This window comes from Eumetopias jubatus, unplaced genomic scaffold (genome assembly GCF_037043125.1).
Source record: "Eumetopias jubatus isolate StellerSeaLion01/CBP00866 unplaced genomic scaffold, mEumJub1_p1.0 scaffold_8, whole genome shotgun sequence".
Taxonomy (NCBI): domain Eukaryota; kingdom Metazoa; phylum Chordata; class Mammalia; order Carnivora; family Otariidae; genus Eumetopias; species Eumetopias jubatus.
The window spans coordinates 139356640-139373930 of NW_028274814.1; the positions used below are offsets into that span (position 1 = coordinate 139356640).

Genomic DNA, 17291 nt, shown 5'->3' on the forward strand with positions numbered 1-17291 from the left:
GTACATATATAAGTCTTTCCTTCTTTAAAATTTTAGGAGGCACTTTCTTCTAACAGACTAAAATACACCCAAAATCTAGTGTGTGGCACTAATCTATGCACTAGCCTGATCATATTTGATCATATTCTGTTTTTTCTTTGTTTTGTACTCTTTTTGTTTGTTTGTTTTTTTTCTTTTTTTCCCCTCTTTTTTCTTTCTTTCCCTTTCTTTTCCCCTGGTTTCAGGTCTTTTCTGATTTGTTTAGAGTATATTTTCTCGGGATGTTGTTAACCTGTTAGCATTTTGTTCTCTCATTCATCTATTCTCCTCTGGACAAAATGACAAGACGAAAAAAATCACCTCAGCAAAAAGAACAAGAGGTAGTACCGTCAGCCAGGGACCTACTCAATAGGGACATTAGTACGATGTCAGACCTAGAGTTCAGAATCATGACTTTAAAGATACTAGCTGGGCTTGAAAAAAGCATGGAAGTTATTAGAGATACCCTTCTTGGAGAAATAAAAGAACTAAAATCTAACCAAGTCGAAATCAAAAAGGCTATTAATGAGGTGCAATCAAAAATGGGGGCACTAGCTGCTAGGATAAATGAGGCAGAAGAGAGAATCAGTGATATAGAAGACCAAATGATGGAAAATAAAGAGGCTGAGAAAAAGAGAACTACTGGATCATGAGGGCAGAATTCGAGAGATAAGCGATATGATAAGATGACACAACATTAGAATAATTGGGATCCCAGAAGAAGAAGAAAGAGAGAGAGGGGCAGAAGGTATATTGGAGCAAATTATAGCAGAGAACTTCCCTAATGTGGGGAAGGAAACAGGCCTCAAAATCCAAGAGTCACAGAGAACCCCTCTCAAAATCAGTAAAAATAGGTCAACTCCCCGACATCTAATAGTAAAACTTACGAGTCTTAGAGACAAAGAGAAAATCTTGAAAGCAGCTGGGGGGAAGAGATATGTAACCTACAATGGTAGAAACATTAGATTGGCAACAGGCCTATCCACAGAGACCTGGCAGGCCAGAAAGGACTGGCATGATATCTTCAGAGCACTAAACGAGAAAAATATGCAGCCAAGAATACTATATCCAGCTAGGCTGTCATTGAAAATAGAAGGAGAGATAAAAAGCTTCCAGGACAAACAAAAGCTAAAGGAATTTGCAAACACGAAAGCAGCCCTCCAAGAAATATTGAAAGAGGTCCTCTAAGCAAAGGGAGAGCCTAAAAGCAGCATAGACCAGAAAGGAGCACAGACAATATACAGTAACAGTCACCTTACAGGCAATACAGTGGCACTAAATTCATCTTTCAATAGTTACCCTGAATGTAAATGGGCTAAATGCCCCAATCAAAAGACACAGTCTATCAGATTGGATTAAAAAACAAGACCCATCGATATGCTGTCTGCAAGAGACTCATTTTAGACCCAAAGACACCCCCAGATTGAAAGTGAGGGGATGGAAAACCATTTACCATGCTAATGGACACCAAAAGAAAGCTGGGGTGGCAATCCTTATAGCAGACAAATTAGATTTTAAACCAAAGACTGCAATAGATGAGGAAGGACACTATCCTACTTAAACAGTCTATCCAACAAGAAGATCTAACAATTGTAAATATCTATGCCCCTAACATGGGAGCAGCCAATTATATAAGGCAATTAATAACAAAAGCAAAGAAACACATTGATAACAGTACAATAATAGTTGGGGACTTTAACACCCCCCTGACTGAAATGGACAGATCATCTAAGCAAAAGATCAACAAGAAAATAAAGATTTTAAATGACACACTGGACCAAATGGACTTCACAGACATATTCAGAACATTCCATCCCAAAGCAACGGAATACACATTCTTCTCTAGTGCCCATGGAACATTCTCCAGAATAGATCACATCCTAGGTCCCAAATCAGGTCTCAACTGGTACCAAAAGATTGGGATTATTCCCTGCATATTTTCAGACCACAGTGCTTTGAAACGAGAACTCAATCACAAGAGGAAAGTCAAAAAGAACTCAAATACATGGAGGCTAAAGAGCATCCTACTACTGTGTAAGACTGTTGAATCACAGATCTGTATTTCTGAAACAAATAATGCAACATATTAAAAAAAAAAAATAGCAGGAGAGGAAGAATGAAGGGGAGTAAGTCAGAGGGGGAGACGAACCAGGAGAGATGATGGACTCTGAAAAACAAACTGAGGTTTCTAGAGGGGAGGAGGGTAGGGGGATGGGTTAGCCTGGTGATGGGTATTAAAGAGGGCACATTCTGCATGGAGCACTGGGTGTTATGAATAAACAATGAATCATGGAACACTACACCAAAACAAATTATGTAATATATGGTGATTAACATAACAATAAAAAAATTAAAAAAAATAAAGAGCATCCTACTAAGGAATGAATGGGTCAACCAGGAAATTAAAGAAGAATTAAAAAAATTCATGGAAACCAATGAAAATGAAAACACAACTGTTCAAAATCTTTGGGATGCAGCAAAGGCAGTCCTAAGAGGAAAGTATATAGCAATACAAGCCTTTCTCAAGAAACAAGAAAAGTCTCAAATACACAACCTAACCTTACACCTAAAGGAGCTAGAGAAAGAACAGCAAATAAAGCCTAAACCCAGCAGGAGAAGAGAAATAATAAAGATCAGAGCAGAAATCAATGAACTAGAAACCAAAAGAACAGTAGAACAGATCAACGAAACTAGGAGCTGGTTCTTTGAAAGAATTGACAAGATTGATAAACCCCTGGCCAGACTTATCCAAAAGAAAAGAGAAATGACCCAAATCAACAATATCATGAATGAAAGAGGAGAGATCACAACCAACACCAAAGAAATACAAACAATTATAAGAACATATTATGAGCAACTCTGTGCCAGCAAATAGATAACCTGGAAGAAATGGGTGCATTCCTAGAGATGTATCAACTACCAAAATTGAACCAGGAAGAAATAGAAAACCTGAACAGACCTAGAACCACTAAGGAAATTGAAGCAGTCATCAAAAATCTCCCAACAAACGAAAGCCCAGGGCCAGATGGCTTCCCAGGGGAATTCTATCAAACATTTAAAGAAGAATTAATACCTATTCTCCTGAAAGTGTTCCAAAAAATAGAAATGGAAGGAAAACTTCCAAACTCATTTTATGAGGCCACCATTACCTTGATCCCCAAATCAGACAAAGACCCCATCAAAAAGGAGAATTACAGAGCAATGGTGATGAACATGGATGCAAAAATTCTCACCAAAATACTAGCCAATAGGATCCAACAGTACATTAAAAGGATTATTCACCATGACCAAGTGGGATTTATCCTTAGGCTGCAAGTTTGGTTCAACATCCGAAAATCAATCAGTGTGATACAATATATTAGCAAAAGAAAGAACAAGAATCATATGATCCTCTCAACAGATGTAGAACAAGCATTTGACAAAGTACAGCATCCTTTCTTGATCAAAACTCTTCAGAGTATAGGGATAGAGGGTACATACCTCAATATCATAAAAGCCATCTATGAAAAACCTACAGCGAATATCATTCTCAATGGGGAAGAGCTGAGAGCTTTCCCCCTAAGGCCAGGAACACGGCAGGGATGTCCACTCTCACCACTGCTATTCAATATAGTACTAGAAGTCCTAGCCACAGCAATCAGACAACAAAAAGAAATCAAAGGCATCCAAATCGGCAAAGAGGAGGTCAAACCCTCACTCTCTGCAGATGATATGATACTTTATGTGGAAAACCCAAAAGACTCCACCCCCAAACTGCTAGAACCATACAGGAATTCAGTAAAGTGGCAGGATATAAAATCAATGCACGAAATCAGTGGCATTCCTATACACCAACAAGACAGAAGAGAGGGAATTGAAGGAGTCAATCCCATTTACAGTTGCACCCAAAACCATAAGATACCTAGGAGTAAATCTAACCAAAGAGGCAAAGGATCTGTACTCAGAAAATTATAAAATAGTCATGAAAGAAATTGAGGAAGCCACAAAGAAATGAAAAAATGTTCCCATGCTCATGGATTGGAAGAACAAACATTGTGAAGATGTCAATGCTACCTAGAGCAATCTACACATTTAATGCAATCCCTGTCAAAATACCATCCACTTTTTTCAAAGAAATGGAACAAATAATCCTAAAATTTGTATGGAACCAGAAGAGACCCCAAATATCCAGAGGAATGTTGAAAAGGAAAAGCAAAGCTGGCGGCATCACAATTCCGGACTTCCAGCTCTATTACAAAGCTGTCATCATCAAGACAGTATGGTACTGGCACAAAAACAGACACATAGATCAATGGAACAGAACAGAGAGCCCAGAAATGGACCCTCAACTCTATGGTCAACTCATCTTTGACAAAGCAGGAAGGAATGTCCAATTCAAAAAAGACAGTCTCTTCAACAAATGGTGTTGGGAAAATTGGACAGCCACATGCAGTAGAATGAAATTGGACCATTTCCTTACACCACACACAAAAATAGACTCCAAATGTTTGAAAGACCTAAATGTGAGACAGGAGTCTCAAAATCCTAAAGGAGAACACAGGCAGCAACCTCTTCCACCTCAGCCGCAGCAACTTCTTCCTAGAAACATCGCCAAAGGCAAGGGAAGCAAGGGCAATAATGAACTATTGGGATTTCATCAAGATAAAAAGCTTTTGCACAGCAAAAGAAACAGTCCAGAAAACCAAAAGAAAACCGACAGAATGGGAGAAAATATTTGCAAATGACATATCAGATAAAGGGCTAGTATCCAGAATCTGTAAAGAACTTAATCAAACTCAACACCCAAAGAACAAATAATCCAATCAAGAAATGGGCAGAAGACATGAACAGACATTTTTCCAAAGAAGACATCCAAATGGCCAACAGACACATGAAAAAGTGCTCAACATCACTCGGCATCAGGGAAATCCAAATCAAAACCTCAATGAGATACCACCTCACACCCGTCAGAATGGCTAAAATGAACAAGTCAGGGAACGACAGATGTTGGCGGGGATGCAGAGAAAGGGGAACCCTCCTACATTGTTGGTGGGAATGCAAGCTGGTGCAACCACTCTGGAAAACAGTATGGAGGTTCCTCAAACAGTTGAAGATAGAGCTACCATATGATCCAGCAATTGCACTACTGGGTATTTACCCCAAAGATACAAATGTAGGGACCCGAAGGGGTACGTGCACCCCAAGGTTTATAGCAGCCATGTCCACAATAGCCAAACTGTGGAAAGAGCCAAGATGTCCATCGACAGATGAATGGATAAAGAAGATGTGGTATATATACACAGTGGAATATTACGCAGCCATCACAAGGAATGAGATCTTGCCATTTGCAACGACGTGGATGGAACTGGAGGCTGTTATGCTGAGCGAAATAAGTCAATCAGAGAAAGACATGTATCATACGACCTCACTGATATGAGGAATTCTTAATCTCAGGAAACAAACTGAGGGTTGCTGGAGTGGTGGGGGGTGGGAGGGATGGGGTGGCTGGGTGACAGACAATGGGAAGGGTATGTGCTATGGTGAGCGCTGTGGATTGTGCAATACTGTTGAATCACAGATCTGTACCTCTGAAACAAAAAATGCAATATATGTTAAGAGGAAAAAAAAAGATAGCAGGAGGGGAAGAATGGGGGGGGAATCGGAGGGGGAGATGAACTATGAAAGATGATGGTCTCTGAAAAACAAACTGAGGGTTCTCGAGGGGAGGGGGTGGGGGGATGGGTTAGCCTGGTGATGGGTATTAAAGAGGGCACGTTCTGCGTGGAGCATTGGGTTTATGCACATACAATGAATCATGGAACACTACATCAAAAACTAATGATGTAATGTATGGTGATTAACATAACAATAAAAAAATTAAAAAAAAATTTTTTTTTGGCCTGAGCCAAAATCATGAGTCCGATGCTTCACCCAGGTGCCCCCTAAAAAAATTTGTAATAAAATAACCTTTAGGGGCGCCTGTGTGCCTCAGTTGATTAAGAATGTGAATCTTGATTTCGGCTCAGGTCATGATCTCAGGGTTCTGAGATTCAGCCCCACATCAGGCTCTGCACTCAGTGGGGAGTCTGCTTGAAGATTTCTCTCCCTCTCTCCCTGCCCCGCCCCCTGCTTGCCCTCACACTCTCAAATAAATCAATAAATCTTAAAAAAAAAAATCTTTCACACAAGGAGAGTATCACGGTCAGATGGTTTTTCTAGCAAATTCTATCGAACATTTAAGGAAGAAATAATACCAATTCCAAAAGCTATCTCAGAAAAGAGAGGAGGGGAAAACCCTTCTCAGCTCATTTTATTAAGGCCCCATTAACCCTAATGCGAAAACCTTACAAAGACGTTGTGAGGAAAAGAAGCTAGAGACCAATATCCCTGATGAATATAGACAAAAAATTCTTTAAAAATATGTTAGTTGACTTTTGCTTCAACTGTGAAGGATTAGTTGCCAAAGGAATTGCTCTTCTGTTGTGAATAAATAGAAACTTGGACCATGTATGTGAAACAGCTGTTTTCAGGCATTGTGTTACAGGCTGTGCAGAACTGTGATCTTTGGGAGAAGGGACATGCACAAGGTGAACTTTACATTCACCTCCGCTTGCGCTTGGAAGCAGTTTTCAGGCTGCAGCCCGGGGGCTGGGGGTGGGGTGGCGTGGGGGTGGGACAGAAACTGAGACAGAGTGTATGGAGCACAATGCTGCAGAGCAGAGTATTCCTTCCACAGAGATAGAGCCCGTATACCTGCAGGGGGTCCCATCAAGTCCTTGGTGGAGCGCTGGCCTGTTCACGAGCAGGGTGACAGTCCATGAGGTGGGGGGAAGCACCCCAGGAAGCAGTAAGTTGAATCATCCCCAGAGCTCACAGAGATGTGTCTGCTGGGTGTTGCTGAGTGTTGTTGGCCGTCGCTTGCTGCAGGAACTGGGAACTGGGAAGTACTTCGCTCTATCAGCTGAATGTGGGAGAAACCCTGTGTGCTCACATGAGCACTCTGCAGGGGCCTAATGCTGGAGAAAGCCTTCTCCAGAGGAGGTCAGTGCTGAAGAAGACCCAGCACCCACACTCGCTGCAGGAACTGTGGGTCGGAGCCTGGTGAACGAGGCATATGAGAACTTGGGGGAGAACACCCCTTTCTCCTTCAGTGTCCCTCCTTTACTCTGTACTGAAAAGAATGACACCATGCCAGCAGGTCAAGGAGAAGTATTTGTAAGACCCAGTTCCATGATTGCAGAGACAATAAATTGATAACTGGCACATCTGGGATTCAATAAAAAAAACACACAACAAAACAGGCATGCAATGAGACAGGGAAATATGATCTAGAATCAGAAGAAATAAGAATCATTAGAAACGATAAGATTATAAACAACTTAATAAAAAGATGGTTAAAAGATTTCAAGATAAGCATCATAGAAGATATAGAAATGGCTAGAAAGCACATGAAAATCTGTTTCATGCTCAACATTATTAGTCATCACAGAATTGGTAATTACAATCATAATGAGATGCCTTTAACACTTACTAGAATGGCTAAAATTAAAGACTGACAGCACTGAATTTTGACCAGGACGTGGAGCAGTTGAAGCTTTTATACATTACTGGTGGGAAGTGTAAAATGGTACAACCATTTTGCAGGATCATGTGGCAGTTTTTTATAAAGGTAGATATGTATCTATCATATGACCCAGCAATTCTACTCCTTCATGTCTGTGTCGTAGAAATGAAAACATAGGCCCACAAAACACAAGACCATAAGAGTGGTAATAGCTGCTTTATCATAGTAATGAAAGCTTGTGAATAACCCAGCTATCTATGAATATAGAAGCAAATTGTGATATATTCATAGTGTAGATTAGTATTTCTGCTTGTAGGGAATAAACCACTGGTGCAACATTATGACTCTGACATATTATGAGCAAAAGAAGCAGAATACAAGCAAATACATTCTCTATGTACTATTTATGTGAATTTTAAGATCAGGCAGGGATAATCTATGGTGATATCAGAAAGGAGTTAACTTGGAGTGGGGGCAAAGAATTACAGAAAAGGGTGATAGAAATGTTCTACGTCTTGGTTGGGGGCCTAAATTCTTTTATTGCGTATAAATTATATGTCAGTTAAAAAATATGACCCCCCCCCCCCGAAAACCACATCTAAAGGGGTAGAGGAAAGAATTGGACATTCTTCTCTCCAGCACTTACTGCCAGGCTATGCAAGGCTCTGCCTCAGAACACAGAAGAAGCAGAATCTTGGCATCTGTCCTGTAGGAACTCATAAAGCACTTCTGGAAGATGAGATCGTTGCTCATACATGGCAGTGAAGGTGGGCTTTTAGGTGGGCTGGCCCTAAGTGTTCCTGGCGCTCACAGAAGAGGGAATTGGGTGAGGCCTGGAGTTGTCAGGAAGGCTTCATAGATATGGCAGAGGTTGAGCTGGGCCGGGAAAGTTGGGTAGATTTTTGAAAAGTTGGAGGTAAATTTGGAGACGTCACAGGAACTCTGTAGCTCTGTAGGAACACAGTAGGGTACACAATCAAAAGTATTTCTTCCACTGCCCTTGAACCATTCTCTGAATCCCTCCCCCAAGGCTGGTTGTGCTTCCAGGTTCCAGTGTACACTTACAGAAATACTCATTGTGGGGCACCTGGGTGGCTCAGTTGGTTGAGCATTCCACTCTTGATTTCTGCTCAGGTCACGATCTCAGGGTCCTGAGATTGAGCCCCGTGTTGGGCTCAGCGCTCAGCATGGAGTCTGCTTGTCCCTCTCCCTCTGCTCTGCTCCCCTGTGTGCATGCACTCTCTCTCTCTCATAAATAAAATCTTAAAGAAACAAACAAAAAAAAGAAACAGTGCATCTGCACTCTGCTTTCTCTTGTTTGTCTTCACAGACTTATTGCATATTTACCCAGAAAGGCATCCATTCTTTTCCATGGTGGTGGTATATAGTCCATTGTGTGGATGTAATGGTATTTTAATCATCTCCCTATTAATGGATACTCTGATTGATTTTAGTTTTTCTTATGACAAGGCTTAAGTGAACACCCTATGAGTAACCCCTTGCAGATGTCTCTGTGGAACAGATTTCTTCAAGTGAAGTTGCCTCTCAAATGTCATATACCTTTACAATTTGACCAACAAAGGGGCACTTGGGTGGCTCAGTCGGTTAAGCATCCAACTCTTGGTTTCAGCTTAGGTCCTAATCTCAGGGTCATGAGTTTGAGCCCTGTGTTGGGCTCCATGCTGTGCATGGAGCCTACTTAAAAAAAAAAAAAAAAAAAAAAAAAAAAAAAAAAAAAAAAAAAAATTCGACCAAGAAAAAGTTCTGTTCATATGCACTCTGACCAGATTGTAAGAGAGTGGCTTTTCATCCAAAGTCTCATCAGTACTGGGTATTAGTCATTTAAAATTTTATCTAATTTATGACAGATTTCTTGTTCTAATGATGTAGGTCTTTAATCACTATTGAGAGTAGGTACCTATTTTTGTACATTTATTAGCCATTTCTGGTTCTTCTGTGAATTTTCCATTTTTGTACAGATTGATCATTCTTTTGTATGTGTTCTTTATATACTAGTGATGTTAACCTTTTTGTATTGTATGTTGCATGTATTTTTCAAGTCTGTCATTTTTTAAAGATTTTATTTGGGGGAGAGAGAGAGAGAGAGTGAGCACACAAGGTGGGGGCAGGAGAGGGAGAAGCAGACTGCCCGCTGAGCAGGGAGCCTGATAAGGGATTTGATCCCCGGACCCTGAGATTGTGACCTGAGCTGAAGGCAGACACTTAACTGACTGAGCCATCCAAGCGCCCCAAGTCTGTCATTTTTTTATTTTTAAAATTATGGTGGCTTTCACCATAGTCATTTCAAACTTTTATGTAGTTAGCTTATTAACCTTATTTATAGTTCTGAGATTTGTGACTTGCCTGGAAGGCCTTTCTCCCATTTGAAAATAGCAAAATATTCCTCTGTATTTTCTTGTAGTATTTTTTATCTTTCCTGCACACATACATACACGCACTCCATTTAGGTCTTTGGATCTTTAATCATTTGGAAATATGTTTTTGTGGTAGGATACATGGTCTGATTTCCTTTTCTGAAAGTAGATGCCATATTGTTTGGACACCATTGGCTGATGGCCCCTTGATTTGAAATGCTGTGGTAATTGTAACTAAGTACAGGTTTGATGTGAACCATTCGTCTGTAACATTGATCTCCTTGCTTTAGTCTTGCTCCTAGAACCCCAGGGTCTTAACTTGTCACTCTCTTACACATTTGCTTATCTGGAAATGCAAGTCCTCTCACACTATTCTTTTTGGAAATTTTACTGGCTGTTCTTATGCATTTGCTCTTTCATATGAGCTTAGTTTCAACTTATCAGGTTTCAGAACACAACAGTATATCCCACTGGGGTTTTATTGGGTTTGCACTGAACTCAAAGAATTTTTAAGTGGCAGTTGACAGCATCGTAATGTTGAGACTAGATCCACTGGCTCATGTTTGGTCATGGCTCTTCTTTTCACTGCCACCATCCAAGCCACTGTCCCTTCTACACTGGGCTTCAGAAGCAGCCCATCAAGTGTCTCCTTGTGACCACTGGCCCCTCTGATCCCTCTTCACACTGGGCCAGGGCTTTATGTCAGGTGTTCCCTGGACTTGAGAATATTCCCTTTCCAGCCCCTCTTCCTTCAGTAACTTCTCGTCTGTGGGTCTTTTCTCAGTTGTCATTTCCTCAAGGAAACCTTACCAACTAGGCAGAATTTCCTTCCCACAGTTGCCTTTCCCATCCTTACCCCTTCTCTTGAGTCCAGTTGTCATTCCGCATTTGTTCTGAGTTTTCTGAGCACAGGGCTGCGTGTGCCGTTCCCTCGTGTGGTCCCTCTGCCCTCACTGGAGCAGGTGCTCCTTAAATGCTCCTTAGTGCCAGTGAGCTTGGTGTTTTCCTCTGTGTCTTCATGTCTTTAAGTAAAACCTTCACAGTTTGCTTTCCATGGTTGTGTCTGTTTTTTGTTAAGCTTATTATCTATAACATTTCCTATTTGTTTTGTTGCTGGTGGGGAAAAGCTGTTGATGTTTGAACATCTTGAATCTGCCCGTCCTGCTGAACTCAGCCCTCATTGCTGCCTGTCTTGGTTGGCTTCCTCCTCAGGCTGATTGGGTACTGGTTAGGTGCAGCAGCCCCAGCCTCACCTCTGACCCTAACAACCTGCAGAGGAAGCAAGAGATTGTTGCCCCCAAAAGATTTCTGAAGAGCAAGGAGGGGCTTTCTCCTCAGCAGCCCCCAGCTCATTCGCTCTCTTCTCTGGCTCAGATAGAGTCCCAGGCTCATTGTGGAGTCCCTCCCGGGTGAGGGCGGGGCTCAGCTCTGCACAGCCAATCAGTTCCAACTTCCCCCGGGCTGACTCCCCTCATTACCGGGGCTGTGGGGAGGTGGTGGGGCGATTGTCACTTTGTATAACCGGGATTCTGCTAGAGAGGCCAAGGGGCAAATAGGCCTGGGGTGAAAGTCTACACTGGACATCCAACAGAATGGTCCTATGACTTTCCCATCAACCCAGTTGAACACTTTGATAAAACTATGAGATGTCCTGACTTGGAGCCATTCTTTTATTCCTGGAGTAAATCGTGTGTACCAGTCTTTGAACATCTGCTTGTGTTTTGATCTGCGAGGATTTTGTTTTGGACTTTTTGTCCATATTCATGAGTGAGATTTGTCTGTGTTACAGGAAGCCCTTTTAGTAATGGAAATTAACAGAGTGGAAAGATTCTGGGATGCAAAGGTCACTTAGTTCCTGGCACGTCACCTAGCCTCGCTGAGCCTGCTCCTCACTGGCATGGTGGGGACAGCCCTGATGGACTCGGGCTGCCGTGAGGAGCAAGTAGTACCCATGAAAGCAACTGCTCAATGCTAACGTGGCACAGACTCAGAACTCTGTCCCATATGTACATTCAAGCCCTTGTTTGTGAGTTTCTTCCATGAGGAGACAGGTTTGGAGAATGCTAACAGTGGAGATTTCTCTCGGCTTTCTTCATATAAACCATCATCAGAAAACCAGCCTTGTGCAGGAGGAGAGGCCCTGGGAACATGACGGTAAACATTACATTATTGGTGTTCGGATATTAGGTTCCTGCTTTTCATAATATCCTCAGGGTGCAGGGGAAGATTCGATATTTTCTGAGATTCTGCTGTAAAGTGCAAGTTATTGCTGGTACCGTCACCCAATTATTCTGTACTTATTTTACTTAGACTGTAGTAATTGGAAAAAGATTAGATGTCAGGACTTTGTATTTTGTTGATTATATTACCAGAGCCTCTTTAATCGTTTCTTTTATTCCTAATATTAATCATGAGCTCCTAGCTGTTACGAGAAGAGCCTGATGTGGATTCCTAACTTAAAGGAAAGAAAGAATTACTTCAGTTTCCGTGGGATTGACTGAGTGTTGATACACCTGCAAATTGAAACGTGTTCTCTCGCTGTTCGGGGCGTGTGGCTGTAACACTGGGGAGACGCAGAAGGTCCAACGGACCTCAGGGGCTGGTCTCCTCCCCACCCGCCGCCCCCTCAGTCTCTGCTGTGCCCTCTCCCGCCCCCTGTGACCGCCCACCCGTGGGTATTTGTGGAGGCAGCAGCGACTGTCGTAGTCTGCCTTGAAAGACGTGGCTGCCCCCTTGATGAGTGCTCTGTGGACACAGGCTTGTCTCTGCGACACTTATCTCTTTCAAAGCAGTCCCGAGCAAAGCACCTCATGTCCGTAAGCAGTGAATGGTGAGAGGGAGAAAGGGTGCAGGAAAGAAGGGAGCACCGGGCGGGTGGTAGAGGTGGGGACAGGTGTCGGTGGGGGACTGAGGGAGGGAAGGAGGGGGCGTGTGGAGGGGGGTGTGTGGTGCCCCACCTGTCCCAGGGTGGCTCTGGGGACGCTTGCCATGCATTTAGCAAACGTGTACTCTGTATGGCTTAAATGTAGACACTTAGCTTTGCCGGAGCGGAGGTCACTCAGCGTCTCTCGTATATTGAGAACAATCGGTATCTGAAAGCTTTCTCACTTAGGTTCACTCTGGTTTCATTTATGGGGCCCCCCTCCCCCCAGGAACACTGACGAAATAGGTCAAGGCCCTGCGGGGAGTTCCCTGTTTGTAAACCCTGTTTTCTTTGTCTCTTTGTTGTCAACAGAGGAATTACGGAAGTTGAGCTGGTCCGGAATCCCTAAGCCGGTTCGTCCAATGACCTGGAAGCTGCTCTCAGTAAGTCTTGGGGGGCCTGCTCACCAGTGCTGCCTGGCCCAGAGCGTGGCCCCGAGTGTGGCCCGGAGCGTGGCCCACCAGCCATGGCCAGGCACGCGCCTTGTCTTTGTGGCAGTGATCTGGGCCTTTGCCTGAGCTAAGGTGACATTTTCCATCTTTTGCTTCATTACAAGCTTGGTTTGACAAGGCTGGCAGAAAATGAGCTTAAGTAATTATTTATGACAGCTGTATTCTTTTCCTCTGGTTTTATTATTCTAGAAATCTTTGTAATATTTTCAAACCTGTGATAGAGAAAGGATCCATCATAGAAGACTATTTCAATTCTTAGGAATTCATCACAGTGAAATATGTTTGACCATTTTTTTTTTTTTAATGTACTTTAGTAGTGATGTAAGGGGGAGAAAGTGATTCTAAAAGTATCTGTGTTTCCTTGATGGAGGCTGGGGTTCTGGTGCCTCACCCCTGGTTCTAAACTGCCCACCTGTGGAGACTGCTGGAGAAGATGAGGTGCGCGGGGTGGAGCGGCCATTGACACTCTCTCTGGTACTTCACTCGGGTTAATATCTGAAGTGAGCTTGGCCCTGCTGAAAACTTTGGAGTAGTTTATAGACAGTTTTTTTCTCTTTCCCTTTTTAAATTATTTTTGGAGCTAAATCAGTAGGGAACTCTAAGTGTTTACTCTAAATTGGGTCTGACTTTCAGTATTTAAAAGACTCTTTCTTGCTAATGAGTCTTAATAAATTTACAGCTTAGTACCTCGTAATCCTAAATGCAGATGCCACTCTCAACAGTGAATATTTATTGATTAAATATTCTCTTGCAATTAAAATTAGACCTGCTACAATTGCTTATGTTTCTGTTTTGTGTCTGTTATTTTAAGCATTTGTATCTACTTTTCCAAATGTCCTGTACAATAGGTTACAAGCTTTTTAGATTGAACTGTAGGAAGTTTGGACGATACTATGTTTACGACTTTAGAGTGCAATTTTATATTTATGAAGGTTGTGCTGCCTCTGGGTAGAAAGCCTTCCTGAATGGTTTTGTCCCATTCCTTTCCGTTGGTTCTCGGTCTGTGTGCATTGTAGCTGAGCTACCCTGTGTGTGATGCCCAGTGGCTGGCTGGGCAAGTGTGTGACCTGGGATTCAGTGGGCACTGGAGCAGAAGGGGGAGGAGAGAGATGCTCCACGTTGTTGGTTTGAATGGGAGGGAGGGTGTAGGTGGGTTGAGTCTGTAACCAGGAATGTTGGGAATACAAGGGAAAGAGTATCTGGGCGTCTCAGATCCATGTATTTGTGTAACCGTTAACTGACTGCAGGGACCCCTTGCCTGGAGACAGAGATGAATCAGATCCTAGCCCTCCCTGTTAGGAGGAGGAGGGGCTGGGTCAGGTCAGGGCTGCAGGACAGTCTGGGATCACACACAGTGGGATGTGTGGGATGCAGGCAGGAAGGAACGGGCAGCCGCAGAGCAGGGGCATGTGTGCCAGGCTGGGCCTCCCTTTCCCAGGGTCTGCAGGTGCTGCAAGGTGGGAGGCTGGGGACTGGGAAGGACAGAGACGAACTTGGCAGTTCTGGACCTCTTTAGGCTTGGGTTGACGGATGAGTTAAAAAAAAGTGTTGGGGTCAGTGAGCAAAGCCTGTCTTTCCAAAGTGGCGGAGGGTGGGGGCACCAAGAAAGGGAGGGGCGGTTCCAGGGCAGTGCAGACTCCTGTGGATGGCAGACCAGGCTTCTTGGGGAAGGTGGGGTGTTTCTGGAGCAACCTGAAGGATGTGTCAGTGTCCTTGGGTTGGGGAGACGGGGAGGGCGTACGGCCTATGGGATGCAGCTCGGTTTGGACGAGCGGGAGCCCAGGTGAGCTGGCTCCCTAGGAATGGCGGGCAGACTGCTTGGATTAGGGAGGGGGTGGCTGGGGACCAGGAGCAGGCCACGATGTGAAGGACTTCAGTGAAGGGTGAGGAGGCTGTTTCTGGAGCGGGAAATCCGGGAGCCTCTTGAATGGTCTTTTGGTTGGTGCCTTCATTTATTTGATCAGTATTTCTCCAGCACTTTCTGTGTCTCTGGCTCTGTGTTTGTCACGGGGAGATAAGAAGGCAGAAGAACCAAGTCGCTGTCCCTCATGCAGCCTGCACAAAGAGAGGGGGTCCCTGCCTTCCTCTGTCTGCCCCAGGACAGACTGGGGTCTCACCATGGGAAGGAGCCCATTCTCTCAGAAGCCTGCGCCCCAGGGCACTGCTCACCCTGTGTCTCTTCCTGTACACTTCTGCTTGTTTAACAGCATCTGTTGAGTGCTTGCTGTGTGCCAGGCTGTGCACACGTGTGGGGTCCCTGCAGAAGCGGTGATCTCTGAATGCGGGGTTGTAGGAGCAGATAGACCAGTATCGCGACCAGGGTCTGGCACCAGGAGGAAGAATGTGCTGTGCTGCTCTGGGTGCCTGTCAGAAGGAGGAGGCGGGCACAGCCAAGACAGGGAAGACTGGGCAGGGGAGGAGGGCCTAGGGGCTGCAGGGGCAGGTGCGCGGGACTCAGGCTGCTGGAGTAGGAAACTGGGTGGTCCGTTGGCGCTGTGCTCACTCATCGTTCAGGGGACATGTGCTCATCATGCCTTCGCTATGCTCTGGTCTCGTGCTGGCAAGCAGTAACGACATCCCAGCCTTCAGGTGTCCCCAGATAGCCCAGGGAGACAGGCCCATGCACATTCTGTATGCCCTTGGGGGAAGGATGGGCTCTGGGCATCCAGGGGCAGGGAACCCACCAGGTTGAGGGGTGCTGGTCAAACATGGGAATGGACGGGGGGAAGGAGGTCAGAATGGTGGGGACCATCATCTCCTATCCCCTAAACGCTGACCCAGGAGCTACCTTATGAGTCTCTCCTTCTCTCCTGGTTACTGTAATGGAAGATTTGGGGAGCACCGTGAAGGATGCCAATCACTTATTTCTGATGTGGTGAGTGTTTCCCACACGTCTGCCCTTTGCAAGTGCTAGGTCACAAAAGAGTCTTGGAAAATGCTGGGGAGAAAACTCGGCAGGCACTTCAGGGTCATGGGCAGGAGAAGGGTCCCCCAAGTTTAGGCCACCTCTCAGTCACTCTGAATCCAAGGCTTCACGTGCCACTCTCCTGGGAAGCTTTTGTAGATATTGGTGTCTAGGCCCACCAAGCCAATTGGAGCCTTGGGGTAAACTGAGGCATCAGGGTTTGTACCAATTGCAGCCTGCCCTAGGCTGGGCAGGGGTGGGGGCGGGGGCAGCAACGGCATGGGGGCTTTGGGCTTTGGGCTGTCCTCTTGACCTCTTGGGTGCACGTTAGTGGCACCGGGGAGCCGGGGAACTGCCAATCTCGGGTCCCCAGGGATTCTCACGTGTGCCCAGGGTGGAGGCAGCTGCTCTAGGATGTATGGGTTCCACGTGGGACAGGGCAGGGCACGCACGGACCAGCTAGGAGACAGGACCCACTGAAGGCCGTACAGCTGGGCCGGGGTGCCTGGGCTTGACCGACAGCGTGCTGTCCCAGAGGCTCAGGCGAGCGGGTGGGGTGGGGTGGCTGGGCCCAGCTCTTCGCTTCCGGGACCCTGAACCCAGGACCGAGGAGAATCTGTCATTTGTTCGGTTGAAAAAGACAGCTGAAGCTGCACTTGAGTGTGAATGTACTTCAAGACCTGGCAAACTAATGACTTTTTCCCCTAGTCTGTTCACGATTTGTCATTAACGTGATCCCGGTGGTCTGTTGAAGAGCACTATTCTTAATGGATGAGTAGGAAATGCTCCTTTAATGAAGAAAGATGGGAAACTTGGCTCCTGTCATTTACGGAAGACTAACATATACTCTAGTCCAGAACATATCGTTAAACCACCATTAATGCGATTTAACATTTAAATTCCCTGCAAGCACAGCAGTAACTTTTTAAAAATGAGCACTGTAGAAAATCGTATTTTTGGCTCATTTTTTAATAACTACTTCAGAAACATTGAACAATAATTAAACACGTAACATTTATGCTGGTGAGCAGAATGGTTAAGAGTGATCAGTGAGGTGCTGGCATCACCCTTTTTT

General features: G+C 44.6%; 1 protein-coding gene across 1 annotated transcript in view; it reads left to right on the forward strand.

Annotated features, from left to right (window-relative positions):
• TBC1D22A (TBC1 domain family member 22A) overlaps window positions 1–17291 on the forward strand; it is a 346524-nt gene that overhangs the window by 81647 nt on the left and 247586 nt on the right. Inside the window, exon 5 of the mRNA XM_028115313.2 lies at window positions 13172–13242. Within this exon, the coding sequence (XP_027971114.2) occupies window positions 13172–13242 (71 nt within the window). The remainder of the gene's footprint in view (window positions 1–13171; window positions 13243–17291) is intronic.